The sequence below is a fragment of the Diaporthe batatas genome (assembly GCF_019321695.1).
Source record: "Diaporthe batatas strain CRI 302-4 chromosome Unknown Contig00015, whole genome shotgun sequence".
NCBI lineage: Eukaryota > Fungi > Ascomycota > Sordariomycetes > Diaporthales > Diaporthaceae > Diaporthe > Diaporthe batatas.
The window spans coordinates 1,070,862-1,089,324 of record NW_025408562.1 but is presented as its reverse complement, the minus strand read 5'-3'; the positions used below and the strand labels follow the sequence as shown (position 1 = coordinate 1,089,324).

Here is an 18,463-nt window from a genome sequence, read left to right as displayed (position 1 = left end):
GTATTATAGATAAAGTAGAAAGTACTTAAGGGGAGGAGCAAAAAGATTTGGTCGCGGCTGGAATTGAACCAGCGGCCCGGCTAGCATAGTAAGACACCGGATGTTACCATTACACCACACGACCACACTTTACCTTTGGAAAAAAGATATACAAGACCCTCTCGATTCAGAAGTTTGATAACCACTTTAGTCACACTCTGCTAAGCTGTCAGGATACCGCTTTTCCTCATACAGTCTTAAATCTTCATTTACTAACATTTATATATTTTTATAATAGATGTAAGTGAGTCCACAAAGAGTTTAATTAAAAGTAGGAGATCAAGGGGAAAGAAAATGGACAGAGTGAAGACATGTGAACACATAGAAGTGCAAGGTGGCAGACTAGCCAGTTTATATACAAGACCAGGCTTGCCGCTGCAGGGGTCTGCAGCGGGGCAGCGGGGATCCCCTCCCCGGGGAGGACAAATGCGGGCACTGCCCGCGAATAAGGGCATCGTGTGGGTGAGGCTACTGTGTAAAGGTGGGTCTACTCGAAATCGGTTAAACTTGCCCTGCGATGTACTCGGTACCGGCAGCCTGGATCCTATATTTTTGATAATGTTTGATCACTCCTCACTGCCTCTACAGACACTTTCTTTGCTGGCCACCTCACGCCCAGGTCACTTGAAAGTTTACGACTGACGTCCCCTGTTGGACACCCATCATTCAAGCTAAGCAGCTTCATGGTCTTGGAGGAATTGTGTCTCTGGTTGCGGGCTTGTATGCGTTTTGCGGGTTCAGGCCACCGTCGAGGTAGGCATCGGTTTCGTTGGTATGTGCTTCCTCCATTGCGTCAAAGTTCACAACCTTGGAAGGTCGCTTAGGCTGACAGGTTGGTTGATTCGGCGAGGACTCATGATCCGCAGAAGGCGGATTCTCCTGCAAAAGGGGTTACAGTCATGGCCAGCAGGTTTTGGTAATTCCAAAAAGAATGCTTACCTCGAGAGCTGCGGCCCTGAATCTAGGTACCTACTTAAGTACCTAGGTAGGTAGCAAGCTCATTGCGGCTAGGAAGCATGGTTGATGGGTGCTGCTAATGGGTAAGTCACTGATAAAGGAAACATTGCAATGCTAGTATCCTTATGAGAACCAGGAGACTTAGCTGAACGCGTCTAAGAAAGGAGATCTTGAGAGACAGGGCGTTGCGGACTGCGATAGGCAAGAGGCTCAAAACATCACCCTGGCCAAGGTGATGCGGCAGCCGTTTGCATCGAATGTGGCCAAAATACATGAGGTAGAGATGCTTGGTGGCCCAAATTCCCAAAGTTGCTACTCAGCCGTCACGTTGCTGTGCACAGGTAGGGACAAGGAGAAGGAGACGGACAGCAGGAGGATTTCTTCTTTGCATCGCTGGACCAGCTAACGAGTGCAATGAAAAAAAAAGGATTGAGGTCAGCCATGGGCAAGCCCAGAGGACTGGCCTTTGAATGTCTGCCTCCAACTAATAAGTACACAAGGCGAATGGATAACCATGACGCCCATGTCTCTTCGAGGCAGTCGGCATGGTCAGGAAAATCCATCGTCCCAAGACTTGGTCAGGAAGATCCATCGTCCCAAGACTCGGTCAGGAAGATCCATCGTCCCAATATGCCGATTAATCTACGAGGGTTCTTAACTCGAACGGCATATCTCCCGCCAAGCCGTCGAGTATGCTACCCCTCGCGAGCCTAGCAAAATGCTTAAAGACCCAGCCTCCAAGCGGCTTCCGGTCCGGCCTGGGGGAGAAGAGAACATGATCATGGGAAGGGCAAGGGGGCGCGAGGCCTTTTATAATAAATGCAGCGGCAGAATCCAGTGCAGCCGTTTTTTGACCGCCTGCTGTTTTGCCTGGCAGTTGCTCAGGTGGTGTTGGCAGCTGCGCAGGTGGTGTTGACACCCATGGGCAGCTCGTGGAGGAAGGTGCGCTCCTTCCCTGGGCACTTATCGGCAGGTGTGCGGTGCACGAGCCCAGTACCGGGCATGTCACCCGAGGTGGAGCGCCAGGTGGTCGTCTACATTCTTGTCAGGTGCGCTTCCATGTCGGCTGATAAGAGCCAGCGGCTCACGGCACATCCTGGATGTTGTGTTGTCGCGGTGGTGAGGCTGTGGGAGGAAGCCCCATACTGCATGTCAAGGAGGCCGGCCATTTGCACAGGCCGACAGCGGCTGACCCATTGAAGTGTACGGCTGTCATGCCTTTGAAGGGCAAGCTACGGCAGAAGTTGAATACCAGACCTTCACAATTGAAAACAGAAGTTCTGGTTGATTGTACCAGCTACGGCAGTGCTCCTTCCAACCGTAGCTGCTCTATGTAGTCAACCGTACCTGAAGCGATCGTTGAGCTCTAGTTGGCGCCTTTTCTTTCTGACATCTACAATATCGTGCAGTCAGGCTATCATTGTCCTGAAATTTACATTCCTGTGGAAGCAAATAGTGGTGTTGGTCTTCTTGTCTCTGTATGTGTTGCAGGAGAAGAATCTAGGTCGACTACTTAGTACCTAGGTACCTACTATCTGAGGGCATCTCTTAGGATAGTGCCTAGCGTTCCCGCTGCAACAATTCCCAGCACAGCCTAAGTTCTGTCTTTAGATTCATACGTGTGGTAGGTTTTGGATTCTAAACAGGAATGGGGCCACCAGACACCAATCCATGAGGCGAGATCCTCACCACACACACAAAACTAGATATGAATAACAATTGTTTCGCTCATCAAGGTCGTCAAAAAGTAAACACCGCTCGAGGAGAGCCATTAGAATGGTTCCGTTAGGGCCATGCCCAAACGCCGCCTGCTACATCTGACCCCTTTCCATCCCTTTCAGTCCTATCGGACCCACGGGTGCCGATAAAGAGAGTGCTAGGTGTCGGTTGGTGATTTGGCATACCCACGCACAAAGTCTCTCAGAGACCAGGTTGGTGATAGTTCATCGAACCTAGGGAAAGACACGACCCTCAGCCCCTTGAATATGTGAAAACGTCGCGGGCCCCAGCTGAGCGGTCTAATCATGGAGCGCTTGTCTGTTCGCCGAGCCGGAATGCAGGCTTCTTTTATTGTTACTATGTGCAATCGATTACTTGCTTCTACACCACCCACATGAGCACTCACTTTTATTATAGAAGGTCACTCTATGGGGGGATACTGTATGAATGCACAATGTATGTCTTCGGACGTCTGCGGAATAGAAGCGAAACCAGTTAGAGCCTAGCAACAATAGTAACAAGACACGAATACAACAACAATTAGCAGAACATGCGTTTGAGAGTCCTGTCGAGAATTTTATAGTAGCTAGTTAGAAGGGTCAACTGGCATCTTGTGGGTCAACCTAGGGAAGGCTGCCTTGTGAACATTAAATTAGAGGAGGTTGAATAGTAAGACGCGTAGATGGTTCCATGAGCAAGTGCTTATCCATCATGAGTTTGCGTCGTGGATATGGAGCAAATCTTATGAGATCGGACATTTGCACCCAAGAAAACAGAGGATACTCCCAGAGGAGATCTCCCCATAGGATCTTATCCTATAGAAGGTCATCCTATAAGAGGTTATCCCGTAGGAGGCTGTCTTGTAGGAGGATATCCTAAAGAGGTTGGCCTATAAGAGGTTATCCTACAGGAGGTTCTCCCGTAGGAGGTTGTCTTTTGGGAGGTTGTCCTATAGGAGGTATCTCACAATGGGTTGTCCTATAGGAGGTCGTCCTGTAGGAGGTTATCCCTAGGAGGTAATCTCCTGTTGCCAAGGAGGTTGTCCCGTAGGACCTGGTACTATGAGAGCTTATACTATAGGACTTGTAGGTGATGAGGAAGTCTATTTTTATTCTCTCTTCTCGCTATATGAGCCTATTTAAACTACTTGGTAGTTTAGTCCAGGAACGTAAATAGACTTGTATGGAGTACGTTCATTGCTCTGTTGGCGTCCTTAGCGTCAATGACGCACGAAATATTAATCTCACTCGCTCCTGCATGAATCAAGTTAGCAACACTTTCTCCATCCCTAAATATACAGCCTGAGAAGAAGGGGGGGGGGGGAGGAGAGGAGGAAGCAGGACGGGAGGGAGCAGGAGGATGGGAAGGAGGATGGGAGAAGGAGGAGGAAGACCCGCCTTGTGAGATCATCTCAATATTGATCCTGTGCTCCCCCAACGTCGTAAACATCTTGCCAGCAACGCCAATCATGTTCTTCATGTCGGCGCCGACCAGGCTCAGGATGGCCATGTCGTGCAGGACGCTCACGTCGCCGCAGTCCTCGAGCTCCTGCCTGGCCCGGTCGAACATGGCGTCGCCGGGGTCGGGCAGGTGCACGGCCATGGAGACGTGCACCTCGCTGGTGGAGATGAGGTCGACCGAGATCTTGTAGCTGTTGAGGATGGAGAAGACGCGCGCGAAGAAGCCGTGCGCGATCGACCGCTTGTTGGAGTGCACGTTGATGACCGAGATCTTGTCCTTGATGGTCACGGCCGTGGGCCGCTTGGGCGTCTGCCGCAGCAGGTGCAGCTGCGACGGCCGCGACCTCTTCAGCTGCGTGCCCGGCGCCAGCACCCGGTCCGGGACGACGATGGTGCCCTGCCCGCGCGGGTTCTTGACGTTCTTGATGCGCACCGGGATCGGCGGGTCCGCCTTGATCACCTGGTCCATGGTGAGGTGGTGGATGACCTCGGACCCGTAGAAGGTCAGCTCTGCCGCCTCGGACGGCGTGATGGACGACAGGAGCCTGGCCGTGGGCACCTTGGTGGGGTCGGCCGTGAAGATGCCGTCCACCTCCTTCCACACCTGGAGCTCGTCCGCCTTCATCCCCACTGCCACCAGGGCCGCGCAGAGATCTGTGTATCCACGCCCGACATCGCCGTCCATAAGACTTCCCGGGACGTTGCCGAAGAAGCCAGTGATGACAGGCACCCGGTCCTCACAAGCCTCGATCTTGCTCCGGAATGCGGCCGCGGCGTCTCGGTAGAAAGCGGCGTCCAGGCGTGTCGCGCTGTCGTTGTGAAGCACGTCTGCCAGGTCCACATACTCAGCCGCCACACCCTACCCATGTAGTTAGCATGAAGGCACCTCATACTGGGCCACGCCAGTCCCAGTAGGCACGTACCCGGTCCTTTAGCACATATGCCATAAACCTGCAGCTCAGACGCTCGCCAAAGCTCACGACCCGGTCCTTGGATCTTGAGTTGACCTCCAGTTTGAACCGCTTCGAGGCGTGTATGTACTCAATGAGCTCTTGGCACTCATTTTTGATGTCTTCCTTCAGGGCCTCCTTGAGATCGGGCGTATTGAGGACGGCCTCGGCGGCAAACAGATGATCATCGCAGATGTCTTGGATGACGCTCTTGGCCTCCCCCAGCAGCTCTGTCTGCGTGTCCTCTATGCCGACGGCGGCATCAATATGCCTGAGCCTCTTGTAGACCTCAAGTAGTCTTCATAGCCAGGAATTAGTCAGCCACACCAAGTCGACAGGCCCAATTGCGATCACAGAGCCCAAGACGGGCGGCACCTTGGGGGCATGACTCACCGACTGGTGGTGCCGGTGACCTTTTTCCCTGAGCTTCGCGCTGAGCAGACCACGGCGATTTTGTTGTTGGGCAGGGAGGCCCTACAGATGGATCAGCGAACCTGAGGCTGAACGAGCCGGGGCTAACGTGAGACATACCTGATGATATCCTCTGCTATCTGGTTCCAACGGCTGTCAGCTGGCCCTTGTCCGCCGGGAGGGTATTGATCTGAGGTCGCACCTTGTCTGGGAACTTCCCAATGCTTGTGCCACCGAACTTCTGCACGACCCAACCACTGGGACTGTCATTCTTGACCGTGTCTTTCATGATAGAGACTGGGACGACGTCGAATAAGTACCTAGGTAGGTGCCGAGGGTTGTAACTGGAGCGTGCGTAAGTTTGCCAACCTTGGCTGAGAGGCGTACTCCGTACTGTTAGCAGTGTCGTCCTGTAGTATGATGTTGGCAAGTGAGTGAGTGTAGTGGAGCCAATGGCCAGAAAAATGGGAGGGTTATGTTGCAGGATTGAGTCAACCGTTGTGGAGCAGACTGGTGACTCCTCCGTACCACGATACGTCAGAATGTACCTATGTATCTACGCTGCAGTGCATGTGGAAGGATGGAACTCAATGGCCCGTTGTCCAGTTTGGTGTCCCAGAGCCCTATTCCTAGGCTACGTACTCCATACATAATTAGGGCAGTTGGGCAGATACATTGCTCTGGCGTAGCGCATTGCAAAAATCGGAGCGGCCGGTGGGGCTGGCGGGTTTTCCAATGTTGCTTAAGTGCTCTGCGTGGCTATAAGTGGGGTCCCCTGCCGACCCCGGAGTTCGGTACCCAGGTACCCTGGGCCACACTGCTTGACCCCTGCCCGAGCCGCACCCCTCCACTGGTTCTTGAACCAACATAGGTCACTGCTGCAACCCCATCAGCAACAACCACATTATTGCCAAAGAGATCTTGTACTGAAAGTACGTGCAGGTTTCAGATAACAATGTAGATAAATAACTTCATATGCGATCGAGCGGACATGAACACCTCGTGACTGTTATAAAGCGGCATCTCGTAGAAATGCATTGCTATTAATGGTTTGAGCGCCGTCGGAAGATGGTCTAGATTCGCCCAGCCTATACTGTATGCAGGCTATACTACTAAAGTACTTATGTACAGGTGCCACGACCCCAAGCGTTACAACCGTATTCCGAGCCTACTGTTCTCACTTCATCTGTCTCACACCGAGTCACTACATAGGTACCTATAGCCCTACTTAAGTATAGGGGCACATATACCAAAGAACGCACACCCCTCTATGGTTGTATCATTTTAAGTTATATCAGTAGATATGATATCTTGGCAAACCCCCTCGATATGTCAGATGACTATACACAGAAAAGCCGGGTCCCATATACAGTCGTGACTCGAGTGTTGCCGTATCTCGTCCAACTCTCTTATCACCGCAACATGTTCTCCTGCGGACCCTCTCCTCATATCACAATGACCGATTCAATGTTTCAACTCAACAATCTATATGAGATCGGATATTCGCACCTGCAAAAATGGAGGGTACACCCAAGCCCCAAGTCATAAACTTCTATAGGACAACCTCCTAGGACAACCTCCTATAGAATAGCCTCTATATTTATTCAGCCTCCCCCCCCTCAAAAAACTTATTTCCAGCGAATGTCGCCTTTCGGATCATGAGGCAGTAAGTAGGCGTGGCACGTGATGATGCCCCCTCCCTTCATTCCTTTGTCCGCGCCGCCCTCGGCGTCATGTACACGTACAGCGGGGACTTTTCCCACAGCAGGTAGATCTTCTGCCGGCCCAGCCAGTTCCTGCTCTCGTCGGCCAGCCTGATGTCGAAATTCCACAGCACGCGCGCGAGGATGATGCGCATCTCGATGTAAGCGAGGCTGCACGTGTGTGTGTGTTGCACACCCCGCGTCAGCACTAGTGTGACCAGCCAACCACCAACCACATACAGATAAAGATAAGCGCGGAGGCAGCGCGCGCGTTTATATGAGAACGCCACGCCCTAGGAATGCAGAGAGGGAGAGAGGGAGGGAGGGAGGACGGGAGAGAGGGAAGGAGGAAGAGGGTGAGGGAGGGAGGGGGAGGGGGGGAGGGAATATCCACTCACTTCTTCCCGATGCAATTTCTCGGTCCGACATGGAACGGCTGGAAGACGTCCCGGTCGTCAGTCGCGAACTCCGGGTCCCCGAGCCACCTCTCCGGACGGTATTCCTCGGGCTTCTTGAAGAACTTCTCGTTGTGGTACAAGGCGTAGTGGTATTGCGAAACCACCGTCTGCAGAGAGGATGAGAGGCATTTGTCAACAAAACTCCAGTCCCCAGAACCTGGTGCAGCCGGGGGGAATCAATACTCACGTCTTCTGGCACATGGTGGCCGGCGATGGTTGCGCCGCCCTTGGGTGTCTGGCGGGGAAGGCCGAGCGGCGCCGGCGGGTACATCCGGAGGGCCTCGTCCAGGCACGCGAGCATGTACGGCAGGGTGCTGACGGACGTGAAGTCGATCTCCCCCTCGGTCTTGAACGTCGACCGGACCTCCTCCGTGAGCCTGCGCAGGGCCTCCGGGTTCGTCGTGAGGAGGTACGTCGCCCCCGAGAGCAAGGTCGCCGTCGTCTCAGACCCGGCGATGATCAGGATGCTTGCGTTCAGCTGCAGCTTGTCGACTGGGTTTTTTTTTTTTGTGGTTAGCAACATGGCGTCGGGGCTGGACTCATGGGATGTCGGGGGCAGTCGGCCCAAGTGAGCCACTCACCGTCGAGGTTCAGCTCGTCCTTCTTCTTCAGCAGGCCCTCGATCAGGTCATTCCGCTCAGACCCCAGGTCCATGCGCTTCAGGAGCTTCTCCTTTGTCAACTTCAGGCTGATGGGGACGTGTTAGCCAGGACTTCTGTGCTGAGTCCACGCAGAAGCAGGGAGCCCAGCATGGCATCCTCTCAGCAGACCACTTACTGCTCGTTCCTCTTCTTCATCATGGACTTCGGGATCATCTTCATCAGGGCCGTCTGGATCCACGGGAAGAACCCGGCCGACTGGAACAGCGTCCCGATCTTGATGCTCTGGAAGATCATGGCGATCCAGGGGTGGTACTCGCCGGACCGGAGGCACCCGAAGGGCTCGCCAAAGGCCAGGTCGCCGATCACGTCGAAGGTGGTGTAGTTGTACCAGGCCACGGCGTCAAGCGCCCGCTTGCCATCGTCACACCTCGCGTGCAGCTGCCGGATGAGGAGGTTGATGTAGTCGATGATGATCGGCTGCTGGTCTCTCACTGTGCCCCGTTCGTTAGTTTGCACCGAGGGGGAGGGATACAGAGCAGACCGAAGGGATATATATATATCAAAGGCCGCAACTTACTACTCCGGTCGCTAAAGCCATGAGCAAGCTGGCGACGGAGCCGTCCATGCTCCTCACGAGGGGCATTGATAATAGTCTTGGGCTCTGCGCGAGTTTCCGGTCAGCACCAGCACCAGCACCAGCCACCCCAGGAACGACCCAAAAGAGTTTCACCGGAGGGTCATTCATCAACCAAGCCATGTCAGGCCAGGTCAGGGGGAGGAACAAAACACACGGCTCTTAACAACACTATACATCTGCGGCGCCTTGGACATCTCAGGCTCCCCGGGGCCCCGGTGGCCCATGATGTCCCTCCACGCCCGCGCGCTGGCAAACACGAGCTCGTCGGGCGCGATGCGCACGACCTCGCCGTACCGCCTGTGCAGCGCGAGGACGTCAAAGGGCAGCCGGCCCGTCACGAGGCGGTAGCAGTACGGGATGCGCGACGCGGCCATCCACCTCGGGCCGGGGTACCCGCGCAGCGGGTGGAGGAGGAGGTTGTAGGCGACGTGGCCCAGGAGGTAGGCCACGAGCTTTGGACCGGAGGGGGGGGGCCGGGAGGTTAGCTGCTGGCGGGCGCGGGGTGTGATGGTTTCCGGCCGGGGCTTCTACCCGGCGCGGGCGTGGGCTGACTGACTCACCGAGAGCGAGGCTATCGCGAACAGGGTGCCGAGGCTCAGGCCCGGGGCGGTTAGGCCTGTGACTGCCATGGTGGCGTCACGATATATGCTTCTGCTCGTGTCAAATATGCTTTCGCTGGAGCCGTTGGGCTTGGGGCAAAATCGACATCAACAGGACACAAGAGTGAGTGGATTTGGGTTTGACAATGTTTCCCCGCATCAAAATAGACAGCAGGTTTCTCTCTCTCCTTTTCTCTTATGTATCGAGTGATGATGCTGTCCCAGACGGATTTCACGGACACAACTCGACCGGGTTTCGTATTCGCTATATACCATACCACCTAGCTTAGTACATGACGAAACAGGCCAATATCGTGCATCAACAGGGATGCCATAGTGCAGACCACCACCTGCTGGGCGAAACAGAGACCGGGTTGATGGAGGTCGCATCGCAGCAGGACCGGGCCCGCACACGCTAAATAACGTTGGCTCCCCTCGCTGCCTCGGGAGGAGATAAACTACACAGACGATCTGCTATTTACTTGTGGAGGCCGGGAAAGGGGGGGGGGTTTTCGGCGGACAAATCCCGGGAATCCCGCGAACCCCCAACAAGGCGTGTGGGTGAACAGCAGCTCGTAGGCTTGAATAAATCAACCGGCCAAGGAGGCGTGGTGGTGTTGACGTCTATTACGAATCTCTGCATGTCCCTGCATAACAAGGCGGGCGGTGCTGGGCCGGGACGAGATCTCGCCGCCCGGCCCCCGCCCTGCCCGTGCGATCTGCATAACTCCCCCCGGCTTTTTGCATAACTTCCTGTGCACTTCGGACGGCATGTCTACGGTCTTCGGTCTGCCGACGCCCATCTCACGCCGCCTGTCGCTGCCATGGTCATGTCCACCACAGCCGCATTTGGACTGTGCTGCTCAGCCTTGAGTGTTTTTAGGCGGCTTCTGTACTTCTTGGGCTTTTGTACTCTTCTTGGACCTCGGTACTTTTATCCATCGCCGTGTCAAAGTGCACAGGGCGGAACCGGTCTGGGGCCCGAGGTTATACATGCAGCTTTATCAGCAGCAGAGCCGTTGTTCAATCACCGACGATGACTGTGCGAGTTCAACCTGGATTACCGGTGAAGCTTGAGTGGACAACCAGATGTCGTCAACTCCGACATTGGGGGCAATGCTCCGGTGTGATCCATTACGCACGAGGTCCTGCACAGGTGGGTGGGTAGGACGGGACTGCGCGCACGGTGTGGTTCAGGTCTTGTTATTGGGGAGGGCCAAATTAGGCCGGCAGGGTAATGTAAGTAGGCGCTGGGATGAAAATCTCAGTCGCATCTGTGCAACCTCCAACCAGTCCTCCAACCAGGATCGGGAAACCGCGCTCGGGAGCCTCATCCTTTACAGGTGCGATACACCTCACAGCGACAGCCCGGTGACACTCCGGCGACATTCCCAGCCATCCCGCCGAAGGTAGGCCCAGAGGGGTGTGTTTGAGCACAAGTGTGTCCCATGGCTTCAGATCATTATATATCCATCTTTGCAATTATCAAACCATTGCATATCATGTCGCTTAGAATTGGTCTGCGCGCCCAGGACAGTCAGCCACATCCCCCAGCACGGACGAACAGGGACAACAGGGGCCACTCACCAAGGGTCATGCTCATGCTGACGTCCGTGTTCTCGACCATCTTGGAGAACTCCTCAAACGATATCTTGCCGTCCTTGTCCAGGTCCGCCTCCATGATGGTCTTGTCGACGATCTGCTGCAGCTGCTGGTCCTTGAGGTTGGAGCCGACCATCATCTTGAGCACGATGAACAGCTCGCCGTTGCTGATGTACCCGTCGCGGTCGATGTCGTAGACCTTGAAGGCGAAGCGGAGCTTCTGCTCCTTGTTGCCCTTGGAGCTGAAGGCCGACAGGCCCGAGACGAACTCCTGGAAGTCGACGTTACCACCCCCATCCTCGTCGAAGATGGCAATCATTCTGTGTGAAGACAGGACATCAGCGCTTTTTGTTCCGCACGTGAGCGGGCCGGGGTTTGGACGCCTGGACGTCCTCGCAGGCATGAGGAGCTCGGTGCATACCGTGTCGCAAGCGGGTTGGAGTTGATCTGGGGAAGGCTGAGGAACTCCTCGCGCTCGATGGTGCCAGAGTTGTCCTAGAATAGTTGCACGGCGACGTCAGTGGCTGGGTCGTTGAACAACAGCATGGGTTGCCGTATTGATTGTAGTATCTAACTCACCTTGTCGAGCTTCATGAACCGCTTCCTAAGGCGGTCCACTTCCTCTCGATCGACTGCAAGCGAGGAGCTCGGTCAGCAGTGGCCCGTGGCTTACACCGTCCCATGAATCATCATCACCCGCGGTCCGGACGGCACGACGGATGTGTGCTTCGGTCAGATGCACGTACAGTTGGTGCCCTGGGCAATGTTGTCCAGGACCGAGCTGGGTGTGTTGCCCATCTTGTCGGACTCGAGCGGCGCGGCGGCGAGGGGGTCAGGGGTATTGTCACCGAAGCTGTTGGTCCGGTCGAGGCGTCTGGTCTCGAGGCGGCTTCCACTGGCGCTCGCGCTCGCACTCGAACGGGGGGCCTGGTCGGTTCCGAGGAGGTCTTGTTGTCCGACTCGCCGGTTTGCAAGGTTGAAAGGGCCTGTTTCGAGAAAGGAGGGCGGAAAGGGAGCGGAAGTACGGGTTCAATAAGCAAGCGGTGGTTCAGCCCAAGAGGCATGGATAAGGAGACATGCCTCTGGTGGGGGGTGTCCCTATGTCTGTTATCTTATCGCATGGCGCCTCACCGGTTCACGTTAGCGTGCCAGCTGAGGCTCTTGGTATTACCGCGTACAGAGTCATTTGTACCCATTCAGCCTTAGTCCTGCATCAGCACGGGAAATAATCAGATGCACACTGGTCACTAATCTGCAGTGATATTTAGATGCATCCAAGTATAAGTATAGGACGTCTCTGGGAATCATACAGAGACTTTGCTGCAACACGTTACTGCACCATGATGAAGCTTGCATGTGATGCCAATAAGCAGAAATACTAGAAGTCACCAGCACTCCAGGTGCAGCAGGATTCAAGAACTCTAACCCAGAACCGTGTTGGGACAGATTATCTGCTTTCTGATGCATATAACTGAGTTGACTGCAAAAAGTGGTACAGATGTGTTAGGGGGGCAGGGTCATGGTCATGCCACTCAGGATCCATCCAGTCATGCCTCTGGCCAGACAGTCCCGAACGCAACAAGCTGTAAGAATAGGTTGATGCACCTAACAAAAGTTACATGGAATGATGCCCAACTTGAATGTTGGTAGCTTTTCTGGATGGACGGACGCGGTCGCTAGGGAGATTAATTGGAAGACGAGAGATGAATCCGTCGCGTTCTAGTCACAAACGGGCAACTAGCCCCAGGGGTCTTTGTCCTGACATTGCCTCTCCTGCTCACTGCTTAGGGTACCCATCACTGCGGCACAGCCCCTAAGGGAGGCGCGGTAGTTACCTAGGAGGTGCTAGCAGTGCTAGTGGTGCTTACGTGGGGGGACGCATCCTCTCCCAAAACATTCAATTTCCAGCACCATAGGGAAGCAGCGCAAGGGTCCAAGCCAACTGGCCCTTACCCCGTTTTTTCTCCGGCAAAGCCTAGACAAGCAACAAACAGGCAAAGTTTTCACATCGGTACAGCGTCAGCAAAGCGCAGCACCAGCCCGAGTTTACCACCATCAAAGCAGCCCCACGACTGTGGTTTTTCATCGAAAAAAATCGTTAGGCCATTTTTGCATGATTCAGGCTATCGCATGGTCGATTTTTTTTGGCCAATATCCCCCATGGTTGATGGCTTTTTGAGCGATCCAACCCCCGCCTCGTCACTCCCAACTCTCCGCCCTCACCCCACTCTTTAGCGATGAACTCCCGCAAGATTCGCATCAAGAAGCTCAACGTCAAACAGCCACTTTCCATCCTCAAAGAGGATGAGATTGATGCAACCGAATATGAGTCCCTTACGCAGGAACTCCAAGTTGCCACTGGAGTCGAGGCCGGAGAGGAAAATGTATGTATCACGTGACGTCACCACACTGTCGTATCACGTGACACCCCTGGCAACTACCTCCTCGCCTCGTCCATCCTCCAACCCCTGCCCATGCCCCTAGTCTCACTTTCTGTCGCCAAACAGGCTGGCCACGCATGAGAGTTGCCTACTGACTTACCTGTGACAGGAATACCATCTACAAGTACTCTTGAAGACCGCAGGTTCAAAGGTTGACAATGAAATCCCTGTGCCCCCTCCGCAGGAGAGCACAACCTCGTACGAGGAGCTCTATACCCGGCCTTATTCGGAACCAGCTAGCTACGTTCGTTTTAGCCAGACGGTTGAGGAGTGCAATGGCTGCAACTATGACATGACCGAGGAGGATGATGCCTTCCTCAAGGAGTACAACGCGAAAAGGCCCGCTGCTCAGCGGCTGTCTGAAGATGACTTCGAAAGGGTTATGGATTCTTTTGAGGAGCAATCACTTAATCAGACGCCTTACGCAGCCGTCGATAAGACAATCCTCGAGTATGAGCAGATGGCCCATGAGCTCAACGTGCTCTTCACTGCTAAGGTGGTGTCGCACTCGAAAGCCGTGTATGACTACTGGAAGTCGCGCAAGGAATCTGTGGGCAATGGTTCGATCCTGCCGAGTCTCAAATTCGAGAGGTCCCAGGAGAGCGATGACCTGGACCCGTATGTCTGCTTCCGGAGGAGAGAGGTTCGACAAACCCGCAAGACGCGGGCGAGAGACGTGCAGAGTGCCGACAAGCTCAAACGCCTGAGGAGAGAGCTCGAGGAGGGCCGACATCTTATTATGTTGTGTAGGGATCGTGAACTTTTGAAGAGCGAGCTGCTCCGGACCGATCGGCAGATATTCGAAAAGAGGGCCAAGGTGAAGGAAATGAAAGTCCGTTTGGGTATCAAGGGCGACGACGATGACCTTATCAACCAGAAGGTTAGTGAAAATCGCAAATGCCCTTTGGTCTCACCTGCTAACATCATCCAGGCACCACCCAAGAAGAAGCACTCAGAAACGCCAGCCGCTCAGAAGGCAGCAGGTTCTGGGGCTATTCGCCTGCAGCAACCAAGATCGCTTGGCCCAGTCGAAGTCGAGCTGCCTCTGCTTGAGACCAAGCTCAACAAGCAGAATGAGGAGCTTCGTAGTGATATCATGACCAAGATCCAGAATCACCAGAACTGGAACAGGAATCATGTGGACCTCACAAAGAGCCCGCTCCCGCCAGTCGAAAACAATCAGCCAAGCTTCAGGAAAGCCCAGGCTCACTATCTCCTGACACCTCCCGCAAGTAGCGCTTCAGGGGAGTCAGCCGGAGAGCCAACCCCGATGGATCTGGACGACGGCATCCCTTCGGCCATGTTTCAATTCAAGGGTGCTCCTGTCGATGAGAACAGCCCGCCGCAGTTGCTGTCGTACCGTCGGCGCGTGGGCCGGCTGAACAGGATGTGGATTGACAGGCGGTTGGAAAAGTCAGCACGGTCCCCCCAGCCCAGTCCAGACACCGACCGATGGAAGTATGACCAAGACGAGAGCGACGACGAACAGCCCGTGTATGAGATCGACCCATACGACACGACTAGCATCAGGTTCAGGGCGACGATACCGCTGTCCTTCCAAGATCCGCGGCGTCAACAACGGCAGCTCGAAGCTGCCGCCCAAGCCCAGGCCGCTGCAATACAAGCTGCCACAAATGGACAGCCGCAGCCGCAGCCGCAGCCGCAGCCGCAGCCGCAGCAACAGCAACAGGCAGCGCCCAAACCACCCCCCGCAGCCGTTGCGGTCAAACAGGACAGTTGAGCAGTGCGGCTGCTGCTCATGATTTCCTTTCTCGTCTCCAACTCCCATGGAAGTGATCCTTGGCATTGTATACCCCCTGTCTTTTTGGCTGAAGAGCATTGGCGTTGTGGGCATTGGAGGTTTTTTTTTCAGTGGATGGCCGGTCGTGGTGGTGTGTATGAGCATAGTTATAGCATAGAATTGCATGATCGTGTAGATCGGGGTCGGAGGCGACAAGGGACGCGGGATGGCAGGCCGGAACGAAGCTCGCCGCAACGGTGGGAGCCCAAATTACTAGACCAATGAAAGCTCAGGCGGCATCCAGTAATGCACACCTGCCTGTCAAAAGGTCCATCTTCGCAGCCGTGTCTGTCCGCTTGTGACTTGTAGTTGCTTGAATACCCTGGAGAGCTGGTGGTTAGAATTCGGTCTTCGTACGGTGTAGGGGCGAGCTTACCCCGTGAGGGCACACACCCCGGTCCTCTGCGGCACGTAGGCCCTCGGGCCAGGTTCACCGTGGCTGACAACGCTCAAAGGCCTGGCGCAGAGGGTAGAAGATAGGCTGAGACAACAATCCAGCGTCCATGGACAGGACTGGCCGAGGCAGACGTGGCCGCGTGTTGCGTGCGGAGCTCGTCACCGAATACCGAGGCCTCGACCCCGGCGGTGCCAGGCGTGCGGCGGCGAGTCGGCCAGGGCGGAGAAGCTGGGGTGAAGCATTGCTGTGGGTAGAAATAGGAGACGAGCTTCGGGCAGTAGATCAGAGCGGTCTCGCAGCTGCCGCAAGGGGCGCCGCTCTGTGTTCTGCCGTCACCACCGGTGGGGGACGGACGCTGAAAGGACTGCGGCGGAAGGGGGATGGAGACAGAAGTAATTGTAAGCGAGGAGGACCCATGCTAGTAGAGTTGACGACGGTGTGTGGGCTAGGATGGGCCCGGCGGCCCAGGAAAGGCCGGGGCTTGTGTAAGTGCGGATTGGCGTTGGCGGCGGCAGACGGGCCACTGCACTCATTCACTGGCCTGACCCGCTCAGGCATTTCTCAGGGTCCTAGGCACAGCTCCAAACTCCTCCCAGCCCGGTTAGTCAGCAACCCGGCCTTGATCGATCCACGCCTCACCCGCGGTCAGTGACATTCAGTGTATAATCACCTCGACCACCCACCCCTCCGGCCCCTACGCACACCAGAGCCAGCTCGTCCTCCTTCGATATCGATAAAATTTACGCGATCGTCACCACGCGCCAGGATTCGGTCACCCCTACCAGAGCAATGGACTGGACACGGGCGGGTGGAGTGGGGAGGCCTGGTTCCTGGCACCCGGACAGCCTCTGGCCCAATAACTGGCTGCTGGTCGCCCGTTTGCCAGATTCTTGCAGCTCGCTGGCTTGATCCGTTGGCCCCCCCCCTTCTCTCTTCTACCGGGCCGCGGTTGCTCGTCCTGTTCCCCCTTCCTACTTCCTACTCCCAACCTCCCAACAACCGTGCCTGTTATTCACGGCAACCTGTTACACATTACTACACCTTACTCACCTAACCTATTCTAACAATCCTAATTATATGACTATATAAAATAGTGAAAGATAATAAAGAACTTCCTTTATAATAAGATATTTATTTAATATTAAGAAGTATTAATAGTTTTGTATACCAAAAAACTTACCTGTTTATTTTACTCGCCATAGAATACTTGATTCTAAAAAAAGACCATCATCAGCCGTAACTGTTGGTTGAAGACATGTGTGTGTTGGTTGTAGCCTGCGTCCTGAACGCGGGCCTAGGCCCCCAGCAACCCTGGCACGCCTGTGGTCAACTTGACAGTGATAACTACACAAACTCCGCCTCCCACACCTCTCTCTGGACACTATACAACACTTTTCACACGAAAGCAAATCAGAATCGACTATCCGAGCGTCCAAATTTCAAAACCTCTCACAATTTGTCTCTCTCGAGAAAAAAAGCAGCACCAAATGTCTTCAGACGATAACATTCAATGGCCATCCGGCTTCAGCTTGAAAGACTTGGTGGGATGGGGAGGCAGCGGTCTAGTTGTTCACGACGAGTCGAATGATACCATCATTAAGACTCCCTTCTCCGAAAGGAGCGCAGATCACATTGCAAGGGAGAAGCAGGTCTACGAGCGGTTCACGGAACGTGGGGGACACAAGGGGATCTTACGTTACCACGGCCCCTACGAAACAGGGATCCGCCTCGACTACGCTTCGAACCACAACCTCAGGGGGCTCATCGATGAGGAAACTACTCAACAGCAACGACTGGACTGGGCCAACCAGATCGCGGAGGCAGTCGAATTCATCCATGCATCCGGTGTAATACATGGAGACATGACATGTGCGAACATTTTCGTGGATGAGGGCCTTAATGCCAAGGTTGCCGACTTTGCTGGGTCATCACTCGACGGCTCGGAGCTCCTCGTTGTGGTGACGGCTAGCCATGAATATCCAGGGGAGCTCCAATCCGTCCGTGCCGACCTTTTCGCACTTGGAGGCATACTCTACGAAATCATGACTGGACAGCCACCTTACGACGGCAAGGAAGATAAGGAAATAGAAGAGCTGTACAAGAGTCATGTCTTCCCCGACACCGAGTCTTTGGGGTCAGTTGGCCGCATTATCACGAAATGCTGGCAAGGGGGCTACGCCGATTGCAAGCAAATTGTAAAAGATTTGAAAGATACTATTTAATATTAACTTAAGAATATATAATAACTATTATTAAAATAGCAGCCTAGTAATAAGATGAGTCCACCATCTAACTAGTGTCCTTAGATATTATTATTTATTAGTACCATGAATTTATATTTAATATAATTAGTATTAAAACTAAAAGAATTTAGTCTAAGCATGATACCTCTCTTCCGAATCGTGCTGGGCCCTGTGTGACTAACCTTAACCATGGCTGGGTGGAAGTTGGTGAATCCTATCCTGTAGCCAGGGAACCCCGCTAGGAGCGGACGCCACCTAACTACCTAGTAGGTACCTAGGTACCTAGATACCTAGATTGGGGTGGACCAAGCCTATGGGCTCCTTAGCTCGACAGGAGGGGTGACTATAGAGGTAGGTACCTGGGGAAGTGGGGCAGACACCATATGCGAACCCCGGCTCTTGCATATTTCTCAGTTTACACTTCAAATCGTCGCAATCAACCTG

The 18,463-nt window shown here is 54.3% G+C and overlaps 6 protein-coding genes across 6 annotated transcripts; 3 read left to right on the top strand and 3 right to left on the bottom strand.

Moving 5' to 3' along the window:
- Window positions 1-652: 652 nt before the first annotated feature.
- On the top strand, window positions 653-2,289 carry KVR01_011174 (uncharacterized protein). The gene is made up of 2 exons (XM_044793723.1): window positions 653-1,079; window positions 1,133-2,289. The coding sequence occupies exon 2, from the start codon at window positions 1,816-1,818 to the stop codon at window positions 2,194-2,196; it is 381 nt and encodes a 126-aa protein (XP_044639549.1). The 5' UTR covers window positions 653-1,079; window positions 1,133-1,815; the 3' UTR covers window positions 2,197-2,289.
- Window positions 2,290-3,805: 1,516 nt separating this feature from the next.
- Window positions 3,806-6,215, bottom strand: KVR01_011333 (aspartate kinase). Its single transcript, XM_044788363.1, has 6 exons — window positions 5,739-6,215; window positions 5,657-5,676; window positions 5,519-5,599; window positions 5,099-5,423; window positions 4,113-5,034; window positions 3,806-3,968 (listed from the first exon to the last, which is right to left on the bottom strand). Exons 1-6 carry the CDS (start codon window positions 5,823-5,825, stop codon window positions 3,871-3,873), a joined length of 1,533 nt encoding a protein of 510 aa, XP_044639708.1. The 5' UTR covers window positions 5,826-6,215; the 3' UTR covers window positions 3,806-3,870.
- A 1,023-nt stretch (window positions 6,216-7,238) lies between these two features.
- KVR01_011227 (uncharacterized protein) lies at window positions 7,239-9,565 on the bottom strand (the record flags this gene model as incomplete). The annotated part of the gene is made up of 8 exons (XM_044786040.1): window positions 7,239-7,410; window positions 7,638-7,804; window positions 7,885-8,189; window positions 8,279-8,385; window positions 8,475-8,790; window positions 8,877-8,960; window positions 9,091-9,388; window positions 9,497-9,565. The coding sequence occupies 8 exons, from the start codon at window positions 9,563-9,565 to the stop codon at window positions 7,239-7,241; spliced, it is 1,518 nt and encodes a 505-aa protein (XP_044639602.1).
- A 1,479-nt stretch (window positions 9,566-11,044) lies between these two features.
- KVR01_011258 (calcineurin regulatory subunit B) lies at window positions 11,045-11,935 on the bottom strand (the record flags this gene model as incomplete). The annotated part of the gene is made up of 5 exons (XM_044787079.1): window positions 11,045-11,055; window positions 11,123-11,457; window positions 11,559-11,632; window positions 11,717-11,769; window positions 11,884-11,935. The coding sequence occupies 5 exons, from the start codon at window positions 11,933-11,935 to the stop codon at window positions 11,045-11,047; spliced, it is 525 nt and encodes a 174-aa protein (XP_044639633.1).
- Window positions 11,936-13,037: 1,102 nt separating this feature from the next.
- Window positions 13,038-15,319, top strand: KVR01_011470 (uncharacterized protein; the record flags this gene model as incomplete). Its single annotated transcript, XM_044792190.1, has 3 exons — window positions 13,038-13,521; window positions 13,688-14,458; window positions 14,510-15,319. The coding sequence occupies exons 1-3, from the start codon at window positions 13,375-13,377 to the stop codon at window positions 15,317-15,319; spliced, it is 1,728 nt and encodes a 575-aa protein (XP_044639845.1). The 5' UTR covers window positions 13,038-13,374.
- A 1,845-nt stretch (window positions 15,320-17,164) lies between these two features.
- KVR01_011308 (uncharacterized protein) lies at window positions 17,165-17,998 on the top strand (the record flags this gene model as incomplete). Its single annotated transcript, XM_044792860.1, has 1 exon — window positions 17,165-17,998. The coding sequence occupies exon 1, from the start codon at window positions 17,264-17,266 to the stop codon at window positions 17,996-17,998; it is 735 nt and encodes a 244-aa protein (XP_044639683.1). The 5' UTR covers window positions 17,165-17,263.
- Window positions 17,999-18,463: the final 465 nt, after the last annotated feature.

Excerpts from the sequence above, each read along its gene's own strand:
- KVR01_011174 (XM_044793723.1), top strand. The coding sequence starts at position 1,816 with ATGCAGCGGCAGAATCCAGTGCAGCCGTTTTTTGACCGCCTGCTGTTT.
- KVR01_011333 (XM_044788363.1), bottom strand. The coding sequence starts at position 5,825 with ATGAAAGACACGGTCAAGAATGACAGTCCCAGTGGTTGGGTCGTGCAG. Across the intron at positions 5,677-5,738 it reads TTGGGAAGTTCCCAGACAAG|ATAGCAGAGGATATCATCAG; the intron begins GTGCGACCTCAG and ends CGTTGGAACCAG. Across the intron at positions 5,035-5,098 it reads CATATGTGCTAAAGGACCGG|GGTGTGGCGGCTGAGTATGT; the intron begins GTACGTGCCTAC and ends CTACATGGGTAG.